At 30.5% G+C, this 21,189-nt stretch overlaps 1 protein-coding gene across 1 annotated transcript in view; it reads left to right on the forward strand.

Annotated features, from left to right (window-relative positions):
- LOC107450632 (netrin-1) overlaps window positions 1-19,929 on the forward strand; it is a 100,597-nt gene extending 80,668 nt beyond the window's left edge. Inside the window, exons 2-7 of the mRNA XM_016066465.3 lie at window positions 5,516-5,704; window positions 11,809-11,958; window positions 14,441-14,482; window positions 14,575-14,643; window positions 16,491-16,679; window positions 17,458-19,929. Coding sequence (XP_015921951.1) covers window positions 5,516-5,704; window positions 11,809-11,958; window positions 14,441-14,482; window positions 14,575-14,643; window positions 16,491-16,679; window positions 17,458-17,597 — 779 coding nt within the window. The 3' untranslated portion in view covers window positions 17,598-19,929. The remainder of the gene's footprint in view (window positions 1-5,515; window positions 5,705-11,808; window positions 11,959-14,440; window positions 14,483-14,574; window positions 14,644-16,490; window positions 16,680-17,457) is intronic.
- Window positions 19,930-21,189: the final 1,260 nt, after the last annotated feature.

Genomic DNA, 21,189 nt, shown 5'->3' on the forward strand with positions numbered 1-21,189 from the left:
CCACAACAGGTTTAACGTGCACCAGTCACCATTTAATAAACTGGGATTCTTCGGCCGGCTGAATTCGAACTTCCGTTCTCTTGAACGTGAATCAACCGCATTACCAACCTGGCTATATTGATCCTTTAATAATTTTATTTTATTATAAAACCGTCATTGAACAGCTGATCAAATTTTGAGTTTTTTACTACTAACGTTCAACTTTGTAGTCTTGTAATTTTGAACCCAATCCAGAAGACAAGGGAAATTTTAAATCAAGTATTTGGAGAAATTTCTCTTCGTGGAGGACTTTTGATTGAACTAACCCGTATTTGCGTTACATGGAGAATAAAACCACGATAATCTTCCACGCTTAGCCTGACGGCAAGGAGACTCTAACTCATGATCCGTCTACCACTGCAGATATTTTACACCAGCACTGTGGTGGGTGCGAGCGGGGTGCGGAATCCGTTTGAATCAGCTATCTCTGGGATTTTAACCCGGTTCACCTCATTTGAAGGTGAGTGCTCTCTTCCCTAAGTCACCACCACTCTTCAATACTTTAATTTTATTTTATAACCGTCGTTGAACAGCCGACCCAATTTTGGGTTTACGACTACCAATGTTTAACTCCATAGCCTTGTAATTTTGAACCAGTCCAGAAGACAAGGTAACTCCTGAATCAGTACCCCCAGAAGTATGATTTGCTATGAGAACATGGAGGACTTTGTGACTCGACAGATTTAACGTGCATCATTCACCATTAACTACACGGGGAGTCTTCGTCAATACTTTTATTAAACTTTTCGTATTATGTAAGAAACAATCCACTTGAGTCATTAAAGAGCCGGTTCCCTAAGCTGAAAGTGGTGTCACGTCAATTCGCCGAACACAATTAGATGTGAGACAAATCTCACACAATTCGTCAGAGTGACAATGACAATTCGTCGCTCGTACATTTCGTCTTGACGATAATTCATCATGGGTACAATTCATCGGTAGCACGAAATGTCATAAGCAAAACTTGTCGCAAGCACAATCCGTCACAGAGACAACTCGTCGCGAACTCCATTCCTCGGGGGTACAGAGAACAATTTGTCGCAGATTATTTTTAAAATAAAGTAATTTTTAGGAATTCTTTAATCTATTAATAATAATAATAAAATTTTACTTGCAGGGAAAAGAAATTTTTACATTCCAAGATGATTAGTTTCGTTCCTACCTTACTCAAAAAATTTCAGAAAAGTATTTTACTAATAGCCAACACAATTAGCAGATCACCGAAGTCAAGCATCACTGGCAGCAGCCAGTGATGTCTGCTGGGAATCGTGTCTTAACGATCAGTTGTTAAAATAGAGAGATGAGATTTTGCATAGTTTTTGTGTTGGGTTAACAGTAACGCTACCTAATTTTCTATTACTTAGCGACTCTGCGGTTTGTAGGAAAATTTTCTCGATCTATGAAGATCAAATGACGTCAGAGTTAGACGGGAAGCCCTACGCATGCGAATTCTCTCTAATGGAGAAACGCGTGTTAGAATGTACGTAACAAGATTCGGATATCGATATCATTGATTGAATGCCATATGATCGAATATCGGATAATTGGGTCGAATAATTGCTTTTTACGCAAAATTTATATTTGAAACTGTTAACTTTCTGATAACTTTTATTGTGTTTTAATTTTTTTCTGCTTGAATGTGCGTGTTTCGTTATATGTCATTTTGTCAATTTAATGCTAATAAATTTGTACTATTCCACTTTCTGAATGATTTTAAAACTTGAATGAAGCCGCATGTCCACTTGCTATTGAACCCCTCATTCAATTTCATTCAGTAAAGAACTTAGTAGGTTGTTCTGTGGTAACGGTAAACTAACGGAAGTGCTAACAACGGCGCTAAAGTGTTAATAAATTTAACTTCTACAGTGTTTTTCTAATTCGAAATTAATTTTTCAATTTTTTGAAAGCATAAAATCGGTTTTGTCGAAGTTATTATGATCAGATTGATCTCTTTTACCCATACATATTTTTCAATAAAACAAATTTTGTTATTTTCTTATCGAATAATTTCAAGGCGTACCCGTTAACTTTCTTTTATTAATAAATAAATCTTGTGATTAGATTCGAATGGATGTTTATACGGATATTTAATAAGAATATTAACCATTTAATTATATAATACCGAAAATTGTTTTCGTAGAATATTTCAAAACTGTATAGCTTGACTAAGGACAGAAATAAAATAAGTTACTTTGAAAATTAAATTGTTCAAAAAAGCTCGCTTTATAAATTACTTATAATAATAAAACTTTAAATTTTTTATGTTTTACAGTTGAAATACAAATTTCGCGTGTGTAGTTATATAAAAACACTTATTACAAAGCATTTTATAATATTAAACAATAATAAGTAGAAAAACGATCCTGTAAATGGTGACTTTCGAAAAGCTTTTCAACTTTCAAATTCTTATTCCTTAACAAAACTTTTTTTTAAATTATGCACAATAAAGAAAAATTCTGCATAAAAAATACTGAAAATCATATTATAATAAACAAAGCTGGGCTGAGCCAATCACGATTTATTTTCAATGCTTTTCCTTTCTCACATTCTTCGTTTCCGATATCTCAATTTTTCCTCTTTAAACAAAACAACTTTTGTTTATTGTAAGATTTTAAATTGATGTTTATATTTATGTACGTTATTGTTATTGAACATTAAAAATTAGTTCTAATTTTAAATTTCATTTCATATAATAACTCAATTTCTGAAATAATTTTGTAAATAGGCTCCCATGCTTTTTTTAATACTTTAATATTGAGAAATTTTTAATGGTATAAGAAAGTTTCTGAATCTAAAAATAAACTTAAATCAATCTGGATAGAGTATTGATTTTACTAACCCTTTAATTAACAAACTGCGAATTAAGAAAATACATATTTTTAATCAAATCAGAGCAACTTAAAAATATTGTTTTGTTGAAATTTGAAAAAGGGAAAAAAATTTATGCTATTTAGGCAGATTTTTAAAGGTTTGATCTACGTTAAGGTTCCGTAAAACTAGTAAGGGTTGAATGTCTATTTCAGCTGTATCTAAGTATTGTTCCGTGGAGCCTTAGGGTTCCATGTAAGGGACTCTGGGGTTCCGAGATTTATGACTATTTCTGATATGCAAAACACAGTTATGTAAAAACCTATAAAAATGCGACAGGAGCATCATTCCTGTTACTAATTATAGGATTGGTCAAAATGATAAACCGCACATGATTGCTAAAAGATTTATTAGATTATGTATGACAGAAATAGTTGGCTACGTACATAAAGAATTTGGTTGAAAAGATGTTCCAAGATTGTTAAACAACTAGTTTTTGAACCGAGATTCATGTATTATGCAACTACATGTAGTACAACTATATTGCACGATGATGATTCGGGTAGTAGGCTTATTTGGCCCAATAATTTCGATAATCTCAAATCGGAGTTCCACTAAAAGAATCATTTAGAGTTCAGTAGTCGAAAAAAATTGAAACCGCTGGTCTATTAGAAGAATGTCTAGTTATCTAAGGCTAGAAAATGATAGTTATCATATGTACTTCCGCATGGTCACCCGTTGATTTGTGGTCATTGATATTAAGGGGTTTCAAGTTTATCTTCTTGGAAATATTGCAAAAAAGTAAAAATTAATGGCCCGTAATGAATAATCTTTAAGAAACATATTTATTTCAGCAACTCAAACCGTTATGTTCGTAAGGGCTGACAGATTGATAAAACCTCCTCCTGTTTTTTCTCTCTTTCTGGCTATCTGTCGTCAATGCTTGTTTTTTTCGCCTCTTTCTCTCTTTTGTTACAGAATGTTAACAAAATTCATGAACTTCCCTTTTTTTACGCCAAATATGTGCTTTTAAAACACATAAATTCCAGAAAGTTAGTCACAAGTATCCGGTTTGTAATCTAAGAGGAAGTGGAGAATTTTAAAATCGTGAATCATAGAATCCATGGCCTGTGTAATTTTTAAAAAAGTTCTTTTTTTTTCAATAGAATCACTGCTTTTTTAAAAATCTTAGGATTATAGTAATAAAAATTTGAAAAAAATTACCTTATTAAAAATTAACGATGGTGGATAATTTTAAAAGTTAGAATCATTCATTTATGGCAACGTGATTGTATAGAAAGTTGGCAATGACAATTTTACGCTTGACTGCATTTACAGACCACATTTTATAGATTATTTAAAGTCAAATAGAAATCAATAAATAAATTTTACAGATAGTATTATTGGAAGTCAATAAATTGGATGATAAAAAGGTTTTACTAAATTAAAGTAGTGATAGTGGATAATTTTAAAGTTTTGAGTTAATCATTTACAGCAAAATTTTACAAAATTTTTTTAACAGAATTTTTAGTAAGTACGTCTTATAATGATAAAATTTTAAAAAAAACTATGTTTTGGTGATAAAAATTAAAGCAAAACAACCTTAATATATCCTCAAAGTTAAAAATTCTTAAGAGATTACGCATGAATTTACGAATTAATATAATAATCATTAAAAATAAAACAATTAAAACATAGACGTATTTTATTTTTAATAATAGATATAAATACCATTAAAAATAATATACTGCAATTATTGTAGAAAATATTTTTTAAAATTGCTAATTGCACACGATTGATAAAAACTATGTTACACTTTAAAAAAGTAAGAACATTTTTTTTTTTTGAAAATCATTGAAAGTTTTTAGGATCCTATTCACAAATGAAGTCAAAATTTATGCACAAACGGATTGACAAATTAATAGTTAAGCATGGAAAAAAGAGAAAAAGCGAAAATGCTAGTGAATTCTCACGAGTTTACTAGTTTACTGAACTGTTTCACTAGTTTACTGAAAACTCGGCTGTATTGAAAACAACAAAATATGTTAGATGATTGGCGGAAACTTGGCAGAGTTGAAAGGGCAGTGATAATCAATATCACCAGACAATAGAACAGTTTTTGATATATTTTATAGTGTCTGCTTCACTAATAATTCGATTTTGGTTTAGTTTCTCCTTTGCCAAAATATTGCAATTAAAACCTTACCAAAGGATACTTTCTTTATTTCATTTTTGACATGGATTCTAATACATATAATGACAGCCAACGGAAGGTCCGCATTATTTATCATGTTTAAGATGATGAAAAACCTTTCATAGAAAATTAGCGTATTCAAAAATAAAACAATAACTTTATAAGTGTGAAGTATAAACAAAACTGTTTAAAATAGTATTTTTAAATGTTTTGGCTTAAGTCCAATATGAATCTCCCTACATCAACGTTAAGTTTTGCCGCTATCTTGAATTTACTGAAAGGTTCTAAGGAGGAAGAAACTCCAAATTTGCTTTTTTTTCAAACAAGTGAGATAGCAGACCAGTAAAACTTTTTTACGCTTATCAACAAACTATTAATTTTCACGTTATTGTTATTAAATTTATTAAAAAAAAATATAGGCTAAGATTTTATGATTTCGATGTTTATAACTAATAAGTATTTTTTTTTCTCCAGCTTGCAACTGTAATCAGCACGCGCGAAGATGTCGATTCAATATGGAACTTTATATTCTGTCGGGGGAGACCTCTGGAGGTGTTTGCTTGAATTGCAGACACAACACAGCCGGTCGTCATTGTCATTATTGCAAAGAAGGTTATTACAGAGATCTCACAAAACCTATAACTCACAGAAAAGCATGCAAAGGTATGTAGTCAACGAATATTATTTAAAAGTTTTATTTATTATAATACTTTTCCTGATTTTTTACAAAGGTATATGAATTTTAATCCATTTTCCGGGATCCGTTTTCAAGTTCAGATTTCTCAATAAGTATAAATTGGGTATATAAAAATATTTGATCACTAAGTTGTTGTTGTTTTTTAATTTGTAAAATCCTTGAACTCATACGAAATATACATTTATAGACGTAATAAGCTAATGATATTTTATTGAAAAGTCAACTCGATTATGAGTTTACTACGATCAATGTTCAATTCCGGGGCTTTGTATTTTTGAACCCAATCCAGAAGACAAGGAAACACCTGGATCAAGAATCAGGACAAACTAGTCTTCGTGGAGGATTTTTGTGTAATTAACCGCTCTTGCGGTTCGTGGAGGGAAAAACCACAAAGTCTACCACAGTTAGTTTGACGGCAAAGGGATTCTAACCCATGATTTGTTCACCACATATGATATTTTATGTCAGCCCAGAGGTCAGTGGAGGCCTGGGAGCCGATTTTATATCTACCTGCCACCGCTGAGATTCGAACCTCTGTCGTCTCTTTGGGAGGCGAGAGCTCGATCCCCTGAGCCATCGTGGCTAATGAAATTTTAAACTTTTTGAAAATATCTCTGATTTTTTACAATTCGAGATTGGCTATTCAAAAAAATCTTAAGTAGCTTTTAATCTGCTGGATATTTTTAAAACTTATTACCATCAACATATACGCTTTCAGGTTAATTAGAATACGTGCGAAGAAATACTCAATCTGTCTAAATTTGCTTTGGAATATTGCAATGCAATAAACCTTGGATTTACGTGCAATAAGCCTTCACTTCTGTGGTCTAATTGCAAATTACTTGAAATAAGTCTGGCAAAATGAACAATGAATGGTAAACTTTTTAATTAATCTACATATATGTGAAGTACCAGGTTGGCTTGAAAATTCTGATGACTTTTCCAATTAGCTTGGCGCCTTGAAAAATAACTACGGCTGTTTGAAAAGAGTCTGATTATTCAAGTAGCCAAAGGCATAGATATACATTTTGGTTAAATATGGTATTTAAACTGCGTTTCTTAGGCCCATTGACTTTTCCAGTTGACAGTTGATTTGTTTAAGCAATAGCATATTTTGTTTGAAAACTATTAAACGCAAACGCAATCGTTTTTGTTTTTTTTTAAATTAAGAATTTCTTTAAAAAATATTGAAATTTTATATATTTTTAAAAAATAATTCGAAATTCATAAATTATATCGAGGGAAATTTCATTTGGATGTTATTTTCAACCTTTTAGTATTCTCTTTTGGAGACTCATCATACTTCAAAACTATGGTTTTGAAAGGCAACATTCAATGGAGATATTAGTGTTCCACAAAAAGTTTCCACACACATGCAATGCTTCTATAAATTTGAAACTAATCCTGTTTTTTTTTTCCAAATTATTTTACTATAAGTAATATAAACAGCCAAACAAATAAAAGAAGCAATCGATGAAAAATTGAAGCGGGAGGAAATAGAATTCGAGTTTTACCTGCCCATGAATTAAAGTATTTTGTAAATTATAAGAAATAGATGGCAGCACCATAGTGTAGTTAAATATTTCTTGTTCGATCGAACTAATTTACCATTTAATAATGACTTTTAATTTTTTTTTCTTCATAAAATTATTCTTACCATCTTGTTTATTTTTTATATATTTCACTCGTTTTCTTGAAATTTTACCTGTAACCTGCAATCTATTATATACTCATGAAACAAAAATTAAAACTTCTGTTGTAGTTGCAACATTTTATTACTTATTTTATTGTGTTATAGTTGTAACAATAGAGGTCAGCACCATATACTTTTTACTTCATACTTTTCTTTCGTCCTTTCCCTCTTTTTTCCTGTTAATAAATGACAAAATTTAATCTTTTTTGCAACAAAAGGGAAATAAATAAACTTTAATTTTATTTTCTTATGAATTAACATTTTTTTCCCAAGCGAATGCCTTAACCAAAAAAAAAAAAAAAGTATCTTGCATTACACTTTAGCACACTTCACATTACATACACATCACACTTTCGCAAGCTATATATGACCCACTACGCATTATTAAATGTCTAACATATAAAACAATACATTTCATTTTTAAATTATGAAAATAAAAATAAAAATTTGTTCACGTTTATTTGCGTATGGAAATGGCATATCTTAACGTTTTAATATAGGGTAATGATTGTATTCTCATTGCATTTGATAGAATTCTTTATTTGTTTATTTATTTCAAATTTCAACAAAAATTCTGACGATAAGGAAGGGTACCCGAAATGTCACTAGCAAATTAAGTAGATTTTTTTCATGTTATTTAAATTCAATTTTTGGTCTTTGAAATAATCTATATAAAAAAAATTTTGTACTCATAAGAGATATGAATTATTGTAAATGTAAATTTGTATAGAAAGCATTATGTATAGAATCACAAAACTCTCTTCAGATGCATGATAACGAATACAATTAAAACAAAAATCAGGTTTGAAGTACTTAATGAAACTATATCTTGTTAGAATTCTAATTTAGCAAATAAATTATTATCTTATTGTTAATTTTGGGGGTTAATTAATGTATAAATTTAATTATAACTTGATATAAACGTGTTAAAGTAAATTACTTAACATTTTTATAGCCGTAAAATTTGTGCATATGTTTAAAGGTGTTTCTTTATTTTTTTTTTCCTTCAAAAAAAAGCTGCGTTGTTTTCTCTTTGCTTTATAACAATTTAACTATATTATTAATACTTATTTACTATATTATTAATACTTATATATTTATTAATGCTTATTAAGTATAACTTTTTTAACAATTAATTTTGCTTTGCTGTTTTTTGTAAGACAATAAAAATTAGCTTTGCTGTTTTTTGTAAGTTATTACTTAAATAAAGTTTTCTGATGATTCAGAAATGAAACATGAAGAATATTCAAATAAAAGTGTAATGCAAATACTTCACTGCATTATCTTATATGAAGCGAAATATCCCTGCAAATAAAGGTCGGGTATGTTTTCCGCATTATATGATTCAAGATATGGGGGGAGGGGTTATTAAATATCTTTCCAAATCACAAACTTTTAACGGTGTATTACCTCCTTTTAGAATACCACCCTTCCAAATGAAAAATACCTTAAAAAGAACTCTTAGATTCGAAGCTAACATTGCAGCCCTACTAAACTTCACTAATAGGATTTTTTTTTTTTTTTTTTTTTTTTTGTGACAAACATAGGTTTTGCGACAATGGAGCATGAATACGCCTCAAACAGACTAACCGTAATATATTTCCTCCCTCCCCTATGGGTGCAGGCTCACGCTCGGTTGCTTAATTAAAGCAATAGTGGGTGCTTTTGTGATATACCGTGGGATTCAATTCAGATAGAATAGCACGGTATGGTACGTCTGGTTGTTATGGAAACGTATAAAAAGTAAGCCATTACGGGTGCTATAGAATTGATTGTGAATAGATTTTCCAATAGACGTAACACACAGAATTGTTTTATTTCATTTTTTTTCTTCATATGATGTCCTTGAAAAATGCCGAAAAGTATGCAAATATGCTCTTATTTCTAAATGAAATGACTAATACATTGACGGGGGGAAAAAAAGACTTTCATTTATTTACATCTTCCATTAAAATTTAATGTCTACTTCTTTTTTTTTTAATCGATTGAAAATTTATGAATTTTTGATCAAAAGAGTTTGCTTAAATCGAAAGCAGCTGAAAAGCTGCAACTTTTCGAATAAAAATAATAACTTCAAATAAACCACCGACTTTTTATCTGCTTTTTTTAACAAAAAATGCTTGCCACACCCTTTAAGATAAACTTTATATAAAATGAACATAATATCTAATAAATTAACAGAGACTATATCAACTCGATTCTAATGAGTAACATGAAATATTTTATTTTTTACTTTTTCGTGCAAGACCATCAAAAGTTTCTATTTTTTTTAAAAAAATTTAAGTTATTTTTATTTAATTCTTCAGGAGAAAAAAAATTCCCAATATTTCTTCATCTTTGTAAATTTGGTAGATAGTAAACCTCGATTTAATGTTAGATGTATTTGTATTGCGTACAACTAGTGAGAAAAACTTTCATAAATCTACTTAAATACTCTTATATAAGTAGAGTTCATAGAGTAGATAAAGGCTAGAAGTTTTTAAGTATTACAATAGTAAATAAATTATCTGTTAAATTAATATATTAATAAAATTATTATACAAAAAAATATGATGTCATAACAATTAATACTTTCCTGGATTTCGATGGAAATTTTAATTAAATATAAGTCGGAGTCAAAGCTGGAGTCAAGTTCTCAGAAATGCCTCGAGTCGGAATTGGATAAAATCACTTCAATTGCGCAGCTCAGGTCAATACTATGAAATAATGCATAAAGCATTTTTTTTTTATTTCTTACCCTTAGCGGTTGCTTTACATTATGAGATTAAACAAAATACTTTTTTAGAAGTACATCTCATTAAAATTAAAATTAAGAGTTATCTGGATTATTTGGCATGACGCTGTTGCTCAAGGCCAACTCATGATGGCTGAAACTTTCCACAATCAAGCAATTTTCCACGAACAATTATCCTTTCGATACTCAGTAAAAACCTTTTACCTGCAGGGGTACCCATATTAATATTACCAGCACCATTTACTATAATACCAGCAGTATTAACTATCAAAACTAAATTAGCATCATTGGCGTCAATAATAATTTGGCTATTTCTTTACGGTTCTCTCAGTTGAATCAATACTTTTTCTCCATTAATTACACTTTATACTACATACCCTATTTATTTATTATTTTTTCTAGTTCAATCGGATATCTGCAAATGACGTCACGCGTGGATCAACCAATCAGGTTCAACCCACACGCGGGGTGTTGCTTGGAGATATCCAATTAAATTTTATCCAAAAATGAATTCATAGTGATAATAAACCCAAACCCTAAATTTGTAGAGCTCACACGTCATGCAAAAAAACACGTGATTAGACTAAATCATGTTATGAGTAGAAACAACCAAGTATGAGCCGTAGTGGCTGAGATGATAGAGCACTCGCCTTTCAAAAAGGTGAAACGGATTTTAATCCCAGCGATGGCTGGTCGATACAAGTTCCGCACCCAGCTCACAGCAACCGCAGTACTGACATAAAATATCCTCAGTGGTAGACGGATCATGGGTTAATGTTACCTTGCCGTAAGGTTAAACATGGGAGGTTTTCGTGGTTTTCCTCTCTGTTATACAAAGACGGTTTAGCTCCCACATAAAGTCCTCCACGATGGCAAATTTCTGTCAATCCAGGAGCTACCTTGTCTTCTTCAATGGATCGGATGTTCAACGACGGTTATAAAATAAAACAGCCACGCGTGATGTCTCTTGCACGTATCCAATTACCGTTGATTTTAAATTATTTATCTTTATGAAAAAACATTTTAAAATCCCAACCATATATAAAATAAACACTTAAATATACTTGCTGTTGTTTAGATAAATATAATAAAAGCAATAAACAACAAGATAATTTTAGGAACACTAAATCTGTAATGTAACACCGATTCATGTGCCATTCACCCTGATCACTGAGCTTGTAAAAAATATTTAATAATTCAAAAACATACGATAAACTCTCAAACCGAATCGTCTACAGTTTATTTTACTACGAGGGCTAATGCTAGAATAATTCGAAGAAAAAGAATCATGTTACAAACATCTCTCCTGAACAGCCTAATTTATATTTTTAAGCAATTTTAATTTTAAATTGCTCCTTGCAATCCATGTTTAAATTTCAAAACACTAGCATAAATGGTTTTGGAGTTAAAAGAGATTTGACATGGCTTCCGACAACGCGGCTAGACAAAAATACTGAATAAACACAGAAGAAAAGTTGAAAATAATTTAAATAAAATGTATTTCATTTTATTTAAATTATTTTCAACTTTATTGCATGTTATTTTTCCCGAAGAGCGCACTAAATATTAAAGCCATAACTGTGCAATTAACTTTTAATTTTGTTATAGTTGTAAATGACACGATATTTTATTTTTCATTACAGCTTGTGACTGCCATCCAGTGGGCTCTTCGGGCTTAACTTGCAATCAAACCAACGGTCAGTGTCCTTGTAAAGACGGGGTAACTGGGCAAACTTGCAACAGATGTGCCAAAGGATATTTCCAAAGTCGCTCAACTGTCGCACCATGCATCAGTGAGTTAAAAATTAATTTATGGCTAAACTATAATTTCAATTAGTGAATGATAATTGAGTTGTGTAAGACAATTATTTATTATAATCGTCCCATTCAGATAGATTTCTTCTTTAAAGCATGTTTTAGAATAATTTTGTTAAATTATGAGTAATAAAGAAACAACATTTCAAAAAGAAGATGTTTTATTACTCTTCATATTTTTTAATACAGGTTTAATTTCGAACTTTAATACATCAAAATCTAATGGTCTTTAAATATACCAGTTTATGATTTTCTGAAAGTAAAGAATCACAGAGATTATTTTAAATGTTGGTATTTATTTTACACAGACAAACATTGGTTGTTGGAAATAAATGTTCGAAATGCAGTCATATTTTTATGAATATTTAGGTTATTTTACCAGATTTTAGAAAAATAATTTCAAATGCTACAAAAATATTCGCTATAGCATTTTCTCCTGTTGAAATTGAAAATGTAACGTTTTTCTCATTGTATCAATGGTCATGACCATTTTTCATGCTCTTTTTAACAGTTATGGAAACTCAATTTCGATTTCTCTCATTGTTTCATCAACTAGTGTGGAGGGCCTGCATGCCCTTTCTGTTTGTTTGCTAGATTGGCCTAAAACAGAATAAATCATGACATCGCTGAGTTAATGGATACTGCGCATAGATGAGGGTTAATGGGTGCTGCGCATGGTGTTCGACGGTACTGCTTCATCAGGATACTTCATGCAAAACTCTTCAAAGACATTAAAATATATGATTTTCTGGTAAAATTATACTATAACAGGAATATTCGCTGTCCTTGAAGTTGTCGCCAGGAACAGAAGCTCAGCAAATAAAGTTTCTTATAAATTAGAATAATATCACCAGTACTAAATGAAATACATTCAAAATAGTATTCGCAACTATAGCTCCAGAGTAGCAAAGCAAATCATAAATAGTAGCCACAGACTAACAGAGTAATAAAAAATCGTAACTGCTTTTGCACTTTTGGTATTCACTTATAGACTGGTAATGTTCGTTTATTTTCTTCTTTTGGGGGATAAAATGATTTATTTGAATAAAATTAGCTTGTTTTATTTATATTATTATTTTTATTTATAATTTTTTTTTTCTAAAGATTACTAAACTTGTTGTTCGTAATAATGACGTATTAAAAATATTGGTATTTTACTCTCTAATAACTCTAAAAAGCGATCAACAACACCTAGTAAAATTACTGTGGAATCATCGAAAATCAAGTACATTAAATAAGTGATTACTCAAAGGCCCGGTTCTGTATTCGCGCTTTAATACGACAATAGGATACCTGTTACCGTATTAAAAATATCGGGATTTTAAAAGCTATAAGGAAATGCGAAGCAAACATTTTCGAAAAAGTGATGGAATAGTCTCGAATAGAGTTTAACAAAAAGACATAACTCAAAAGCTCAATTCGAGTACCATACTATCGAAATAAATAAGAAAATGATATTTAAAATTAAAAAAACTTTTGGAAATTCGTAGATAAAATTACCGGAAAAACAATCCAAACAGAACGCTAGAGTCGGAGCCTATCAAGCGTATTTTATTTTCTTATATTGCGTCTATAACATGATCTTCATTTTTGGCGACTAGGGTTTGATATTTTTGTAACCATTTCTTATGCGATGGTCGCTCGTTGGCGACGGTTAATACAGAGCTCTAATAGCACAGCCAACTACCGGTAATTAAAATTCAGTGCTTTTATTGCTAAATTTTGATCCATTGAACTTTCAAGTGCTTAACTTTAAAATTCACCCTGTATATACGAAGAAAAAAAAGTTAAAAAATTCAACTCTATCATTGAAAAATAAAGGTACTTAAGAATCCAGAATGCTATTTTTTTGAAGAACAGACCAGTTCTAAAGACCATCATACTCCACATGATTGTATAATTACTACATTGATCAATGTACAGTATAAATTGTACTTAGTACTGTTTGCACAATGTGTACTTATATTTAAGTATAATTATAAGCTCCACATTTTTTTTTTAACAGAATGTGATTACTGTTCAATAATTATTGCCTCTAAAGTGCATTTTCAAACGTATCATTTTAAAAATGAAACTTAAAAATATTTTAGTAGGGGTTGCAAAAAAATGTCGACATTTTAGCTTTTACAAAAATAAATGCTGAAGTTTCGAGATCGAACATGTTTTTACTATGTTTTTGCTATCAAGTACATTATTATGTAGCATCGACTTTTTAAATGCGCTTCGTTATAGTCCTACTAAAAGATTTTTCAAAATATTTCTTAGTGGGAAATACTCTAAATTGAAAGATGATCACCTAATCTTTTTCTTTCAAAGTTTTATTTTATTTTTGAAATTATTTAAGGTATCCCAACTACATTTAAAATGCACTAGGTTATTATCTTTCTTCAAAAATTAAAAAAAAAAATTTTAGTTAAATATTTCGTTACTAATGTAATGTTTTTTTAATTTTATTTTCAGAAGTATTTAAAAATGAAAAGCCAAAGGCAAACTCCAAAAATGGTATTATAAATTATATTTACTTTTGTTGACTGCTAAAAATTTTCCGTCATTTAATTGGATGTAAGAAAACTATAATTTTATTTATTCTGTAGATAAGTGTGGAAAGTGTCCTGCCAGCAGAAAGAGATTAAATTTGAAGAAATATTGCAGAAAAGACTACGGTATGAGTTTAAAGTTTCTGAACTTTAAGTGCTGTTCTGTTAAGATTTTTATTCTCTCCAGTATAAACTTACGTTCTATTCAGTTTCTATAAAAATAGAATTTATCTTTTTAATGTAATTTCATAATACAGTATTTGTCAAACTATAACAATAATTTGAGATTTTTTTTCCTTATTCCAAGTTTATGATGACATTTGTTTAGAAAAAATATTTTACGATCAAATTTCCAGTTCTGTAGGTAATGTAAAGATTTCTTAATCATAATTTTGTTCTGGAAAATAAAGGTAAATAATGGTAATCAATTTTTATTTGCAATAATTTACTTCATAATTGAAAACTGTAACAATAAAAATGTATTAAATTGTTGTGATGTCAAATTAAAGGTTTCATTCTGAAAGCAAGGGATTCTACTAAATGCCTATATGTTCCCATGTAGCAGAGGGAAATTAATAATACTTGTAGAATTATTGTTTTTTCTTGATATCGTTAAATTATTGTGAAAAAAATTATAAAAATAATTTGGCCAGTGTTGTAAACATTGAAACAATCGTGTGGACAACAGTGGCGCTGAGGAAATATATTCCACTTTTACCTACTGCACTGCTTGACAATTGTTAAGGAGCGATTGATTTATGCAAAGTAGCCTTCTTGATAGCCAACCAATGACAGTAAAATCAAGTTTAGAGGGCATGGTAGAGCTGGATTACATTTTTTCCCAGTGTTGGATTGCCCATTATGGCCTGGTTCCCCCAATGATTAGGGGCCCCCTTAAAATGGAATTTTTGAAAATAAATTTTTAAAAATAAAGAAAAACAATGATTTTTTAAAAAAAAAATTCAATTTCAAATATATTGGCCAAAATGCTGGGAAATGCTACTTGTTCGAAGTGAATTTTTTTTTTATTGTATAAACATTGTATACGTTTTTTTTTCAAGTTTAAGGCATCGCTGGAACGTTTTAAGGAAACACATAGGAAATGATAAGATTTTGAAATCGTTATCAGATACGCGTTTGGATGCTTGCGCCAACGCCACTGAGGCAATTCTAAAATTTTATGTTAAAATTGTAATTGCGTTAAACGAGATTGCTGACGATCTTTCTCAAAACCATGACACCAGACACGAAGCTGAATGTCTTGCGACTAAGATGGGAACTTTTGAATTTGCTTTTATGCTTGTATTGTGGAGCAATATATTGAATAGTTTTCGAGCTACAAGTAAAGCTCTTCAATCAGAACAAATTAATCTGAATACGTGCGCCTTAATGTATGAGTCGTTGGAAACGTTGATAGATGTGATGGCGAATTCGACGAAGACCTAACGATGGAGATGCTCCAGAGGTGGTATTAACAGCTCGAGATAATTTTCGCATAAACGGATTCATTGTAATTATTGACACTCTCAAAACAGAATTTAACATTATTACTTGGAAACACTCCCTATCTTAATTTAATGATATATCTAAAAGATATCATATTTAATAATTTGATACAGTCCTAATTTTGACTTATTAGTTCTGTCGTTTAAAAAAACAAGTTGCCACAGTTACAACAACATAATTAGTTTGATTTTTGCCTATCTGTTTCAGTCTTAACTGTTTTGATATTGATTTAAAAATTTAGTAATTTTTGCATTTAATGATTGAAAACAAACATTTTATAGGTGCTTGAGTTATTTAGGTACTGTTATTACTTTAATACATTTTGAAATTCTGCTTTACTTCAAAATATTATGTCTGTAACTTTAAACTATGTATATTGTGCGACTATATTTTATATGATAGTAAAAATTCTTGAATAACTAAGTGAATTTTGAGTATTATTGTAAACAGCGATTTATGTATTACAGCGATTCAAGCTGACATATTGTCCCGAGAGACAGTTGGTGATTGGGTCAGATTTGGTATTCATGTGAAGCACATATTCAAAGCAGGTCCTATCAAACTACGGACGGGTGCTCAATCTCTGTGGATCACTCAAGCAGAAATCTCGTGCAGCTGTCCGAAGCTTCGGCTGAAACACTCCTACCTCATATTAGGTAATTAAGAATTAATGCAATACATATACATTCTCGACAATTCGTGCAAAATATTAAAATTCACAAATGCAAATTCCTTTTAATAAATGTACTGGTCAAATGGCAGCTTTATCATGGGGGTCTTAGGTATTTAATTTTTTAGAGGGACGAAAAAATAATACACAATTAAAATAGTTTTTAAAATTTCGCCCTTGTAATAAATCGAAGCAATTTCTTTTATCCCCAGAATGATAATTTTTTCAAATTTGTTTCTCTTGCTTCTAACTTAGCTGAACAAAAATGATCAATGATTGTAAATAATAATGACTTATGATTTTTCGTCAACAATCACGCCAACGATGCCCATAATCTTTATTATAGAAGCAGTCTGAGATCTACAAATACTAAGAATCAGATTCTACAAATACTAAGCTATCGTTTTCTTTTTTCCTTGCTTTTTTTACCACTAGTTTTGAACCTAGCTTTACTGGATCATTTTCATCCACTCTGGCAATATTAGTAGCGTAGCTCATTCTTTTAATCTTAATTCTCTTGATGATATCAGTGCTATTTCAAAAAAAAAATTATTATTTTCTGAGTTAAAACGCCTTGCCTAAGACCATTTCATTTTACTCCACCATCAAGAAACGCGCTATATAAAACAAACTAATTTTCAGCCCCAATACGAAACATTATCCTGACTTCCCCAAAATTGTTATGAGAAGAAAGATATATTTATACACTTATGTAACATATCAATTAATATTAATATCGTTATAAAATTTTTATTTTGTTCCAGGAAACAATCAAGAGGGAAGAAAATATTCTGGCCTTCACGCTAATCGAGAAAGTACTGTTGTGGAATGGAAAGACGACTGGCCTTGGAGAATGAGAAGATTTCAAAGGCGACAAAGAAATGGCAGGTGTAAAAATCCGTAAACCTATCTCATCCCTGAAACTGCATAACAACAACCAACCACACCACCGAAAGTTGTGATCGTCATTATCGCCAAAATCATCTGATGTTTAACTCATTAACCATGAGACAAAATATTTTTCCTACTAATGGATGGTAAATGGAATGCAAAATTGACTGTCAGCGTTAAATTTAGAAAACTAAATGTTAACTGTTATACAACTGTTAATCATACATTTAGATTTGTTTTTTAATTCATGCCAATATTTCACTTTTTAAACTAAAAACTAGCAGTTTTTTTTCTCTTCTCTTTTATATTACTATACAAACTCAACTGATGGTAAATTCTGTTGTGATTTTAAGGTATGCATAAAATGTACTTTCAACTGAGAAATAGTTAAAAAGAATTTTTTGAGAATGTTTTATTTATTTTTTTAAAGCGAATTTTGTAATATTTAAAATGAAATCTATGGTGTCAAAACGCTATTTATGTATCTTACAACTATCATATGAATATATAAGGATCATGATTTTGATATAATCAATTTAACTTACTATTACTATACAAACTCAACTGATGGTAAATTCTGTTATGATTTTAAGGTATACATAAAATGCACTTTCAGCTGAGAAATATTTAAAAAGTGTTTTTTGAGAATGTTTCTTTTAAAAGCCAATTTTGTAATATTTAAAGTGAAATCTATGGTGTTTAAACATTATTTATATAGCTTAAAACTATCATATGAATATGTAAGGATCATGATTTTAATATAATCATTTTAATTTCGAAATGCAGAACAATATTGTTTAAGGGGAAATAACTCGCTAAAATTAACAATATATATTTACTTTTCAATTGTATCTTAGTGCATTTATCAATATATAAATATTTTTACAATTTGATAAATGCATTACAAATTTACTATGTTTGCTATGTACTAGTATTTAAGGTTTGAGTACATAATACGTGAGTTTAAAAATATATTAAGTAAATTTAAAAATCATTCGTTTTTTTTCCTTGTTGAAAGTTAGAATTTTTAAATTTAAGATGTTTATATTCTTTAACAGCCAAAATATGTGCCAAATTTTTTAATAAAATGCATTATTTTCTATTTTAAAATTCCTTCTACAATAAAATAATAGTACTCATAAATCTGTCCATGTTTCAATTTCCTTTTTTATCGCGTAAAAGTTTAAATTTAATGACCACCGTTTTAAAAGCATTAAAGATGATTTAAAAGCATATAAAAAGGAACTTAAACCATACATCAATACGTATTTTTATTTTAGAATTTTCTATTCTATTACCGGTGATTGAGTGACAAAGATTAAAATAATATCAGAAAAGAAGTTAAACCTTTACTTTCTAAAAGCGCGATGAATACGATGATTATCTGATCTTCTCATAAAGCGGTTATGCCAAAAGATGTTATTTTTGATCAATGTATTCTTACGATGTTTCAAGTTCTCTTTCGTAAACTCAAGAATGAATTTCTTTTTAAAATTTTCTTAGACCGACATATTAATGACGGATCAGCACCAAAAGAATGCTGTAAGAATTAAGCAATCGATAGTCTTCGAAAATTCCTAAATGTTCTGCCAGACACGAGCCTTTATCATTTTAGTTCTATATGAACAAACTAATTCGATGGTCAACCATTGACTTTAAGCAACATTCATGGAAGAAGTGGAGAAAATATGGTGAAAAGATTTCGTCAAAAATAAAATTGAACTTCACTGACTAAGACAAGCAAGAGAGAAATTTGTAAACGATTTTTTTGGATGGGAGTTTGAAATTGTTCCTTATGGTCGATGTCCAAATTTCAAGACCCAACTCCAAATCGTTCTGGAGTTATAAAAGATTCAAGATAAACTTTCGTACCTATTATTAAAAAATTGAATCTGCAGTTATACGTTTGCTTTCTACCCAGAGTAAAGTTTATTTGCTCTAATAAGTTACTTTACATATTTTATGTACTAATTCAACGTAACTTACCAAGGCAATAGAGAAAACATTTGCGCATTGTATTGACAAATATGTGCAACAATTTCGCTACATGAATTCGTTATCTTTCAAAAGTGAATTAGCTTTACTATTGCTTTGTACTACTTCGGATTTTAAAGTTGGCCATACCACTAAATATTAAAAAGTTTTTACTAATACAAATAGTATGGGTTATAAATAGTAAGAATTCTACTGAAAACTTTTTGTTATTAAAAAAATATTTGTCTTTTTTTGTTTTGTATCTTTATTTCAATGAAATGAAGTCCGAATTCAGATTGAGTTGTAAATAGCATATTTGCTTTTGTTCTATATTTAGAGTTTATTATTTAATAAAATCTTTCTTGAGTAGACTTATTTGTCATTTCTTAAGTTTTTGGTTCTACTTTGGTACCGTGCACACAAAGCTATGATGATAAAAATCTGCCAATGGCAACTTGACTACAATATGTTGTTGTGATTATGCCGCAATCCTATAGGATTAGAGATGAAAGAAAATAGAGATATCTAAGCCACAGGCTGAATTTCATCCTTGAGTGGAGTGTTGCTGTTGTTGTTTCCAATCCCAGATGGGATAGCGGAGCTATACCAGATCCATGAGGCCGTGAGTCTTCAAAAAATCGAGGAAAAGGAGAGGTCTCTCAAGAACCTCTTCCATGGTGAAATCCAGGCATTAAAGTAGATGGTGAGGACTAGCCTCGCTGAAGTTGCACTTTTTACAAGATGAAAAAAGTTTAATTTGTCCACTGAAAGTGAGGCTCTTTGGCTCTTAGTATGCCCACTGACAAATCTACAGGTAGCGGTTTGGTCGGCACGAGTACCCTGAAAGTCAAGGGCTTCTCCAGGGCGCTTGCGGGAATACCAATTGTGATCCGGTGGAACAAGCCAAGCTTTATTAACTTTAGATTTGCGGATAGAAAATAATTCAGAGTAAGTGAGGGCCTTGTTTGGAGAAGCTGGAAGGGAAGTACCTTGTTTTTCCAACTGATCAGCACGTCCATTGCCAAAAAGACCCACGTGTGAGGGTATCCACTGAATATGGATGTCACGGGAGGCTGAGAGGGCATTTAATAAACGAAGTATAGAGACCCCAGCCTGGTCCGTTACTCTCTCCCAATTGCTCAGGTGCAGAATACAGCTGCGACTGTCCGTGAAGATCCAAACATTCCCAAAATTGGCTCTAGTCTTGATATTTTCCAGAGCTGTTTGAATAGCAATAAATTCACTGCGAAATACTGAACAGAAATCTGGATTTCTTAGTGATCCTGATTCGTGAACTTCAGCAGGATATATAGTGAAAATTCCACTGCCTTGAGTGGAGTAAATCAATCAATTATCGTTATTTTGTTGTTGTGCATGATAATAGCTGTTTGAACTATTCCTATTTAGCGATATATATTCCTATCCCAATAGAAACGTATTTCTATAGGTTACTGATTGATCGCTGATAGATTGCTAGTGATCTGGTAAGTGAAGTGACGTCAGATATATCAGACTTACACATGCGGCACGTTTTAATGTGTCCAATGTATCACTCGATAAGCAATAAGACTATAATCAATCTCATTCAAGTCTTATGAAGCTTCTATATAGAGTAAAGTTTTAGCGGTATA

The sequence above is a fragment of the Parasteatoda tepidariorum genome, chromosome 7 (assembly GCF_982258835.1).
Source record: "Parasteatoda tepidariorum strain Cologne lab strain chromosome 7, Ptep-v5.0, whole genome shotgun sequence".
Lineage (NCBI taxonomy): Eukaryota > Metazoa > Arthropoda > Arachnida > Araneae > Theridiidae > Parasteatoda > Parasteatoda tepidariorum.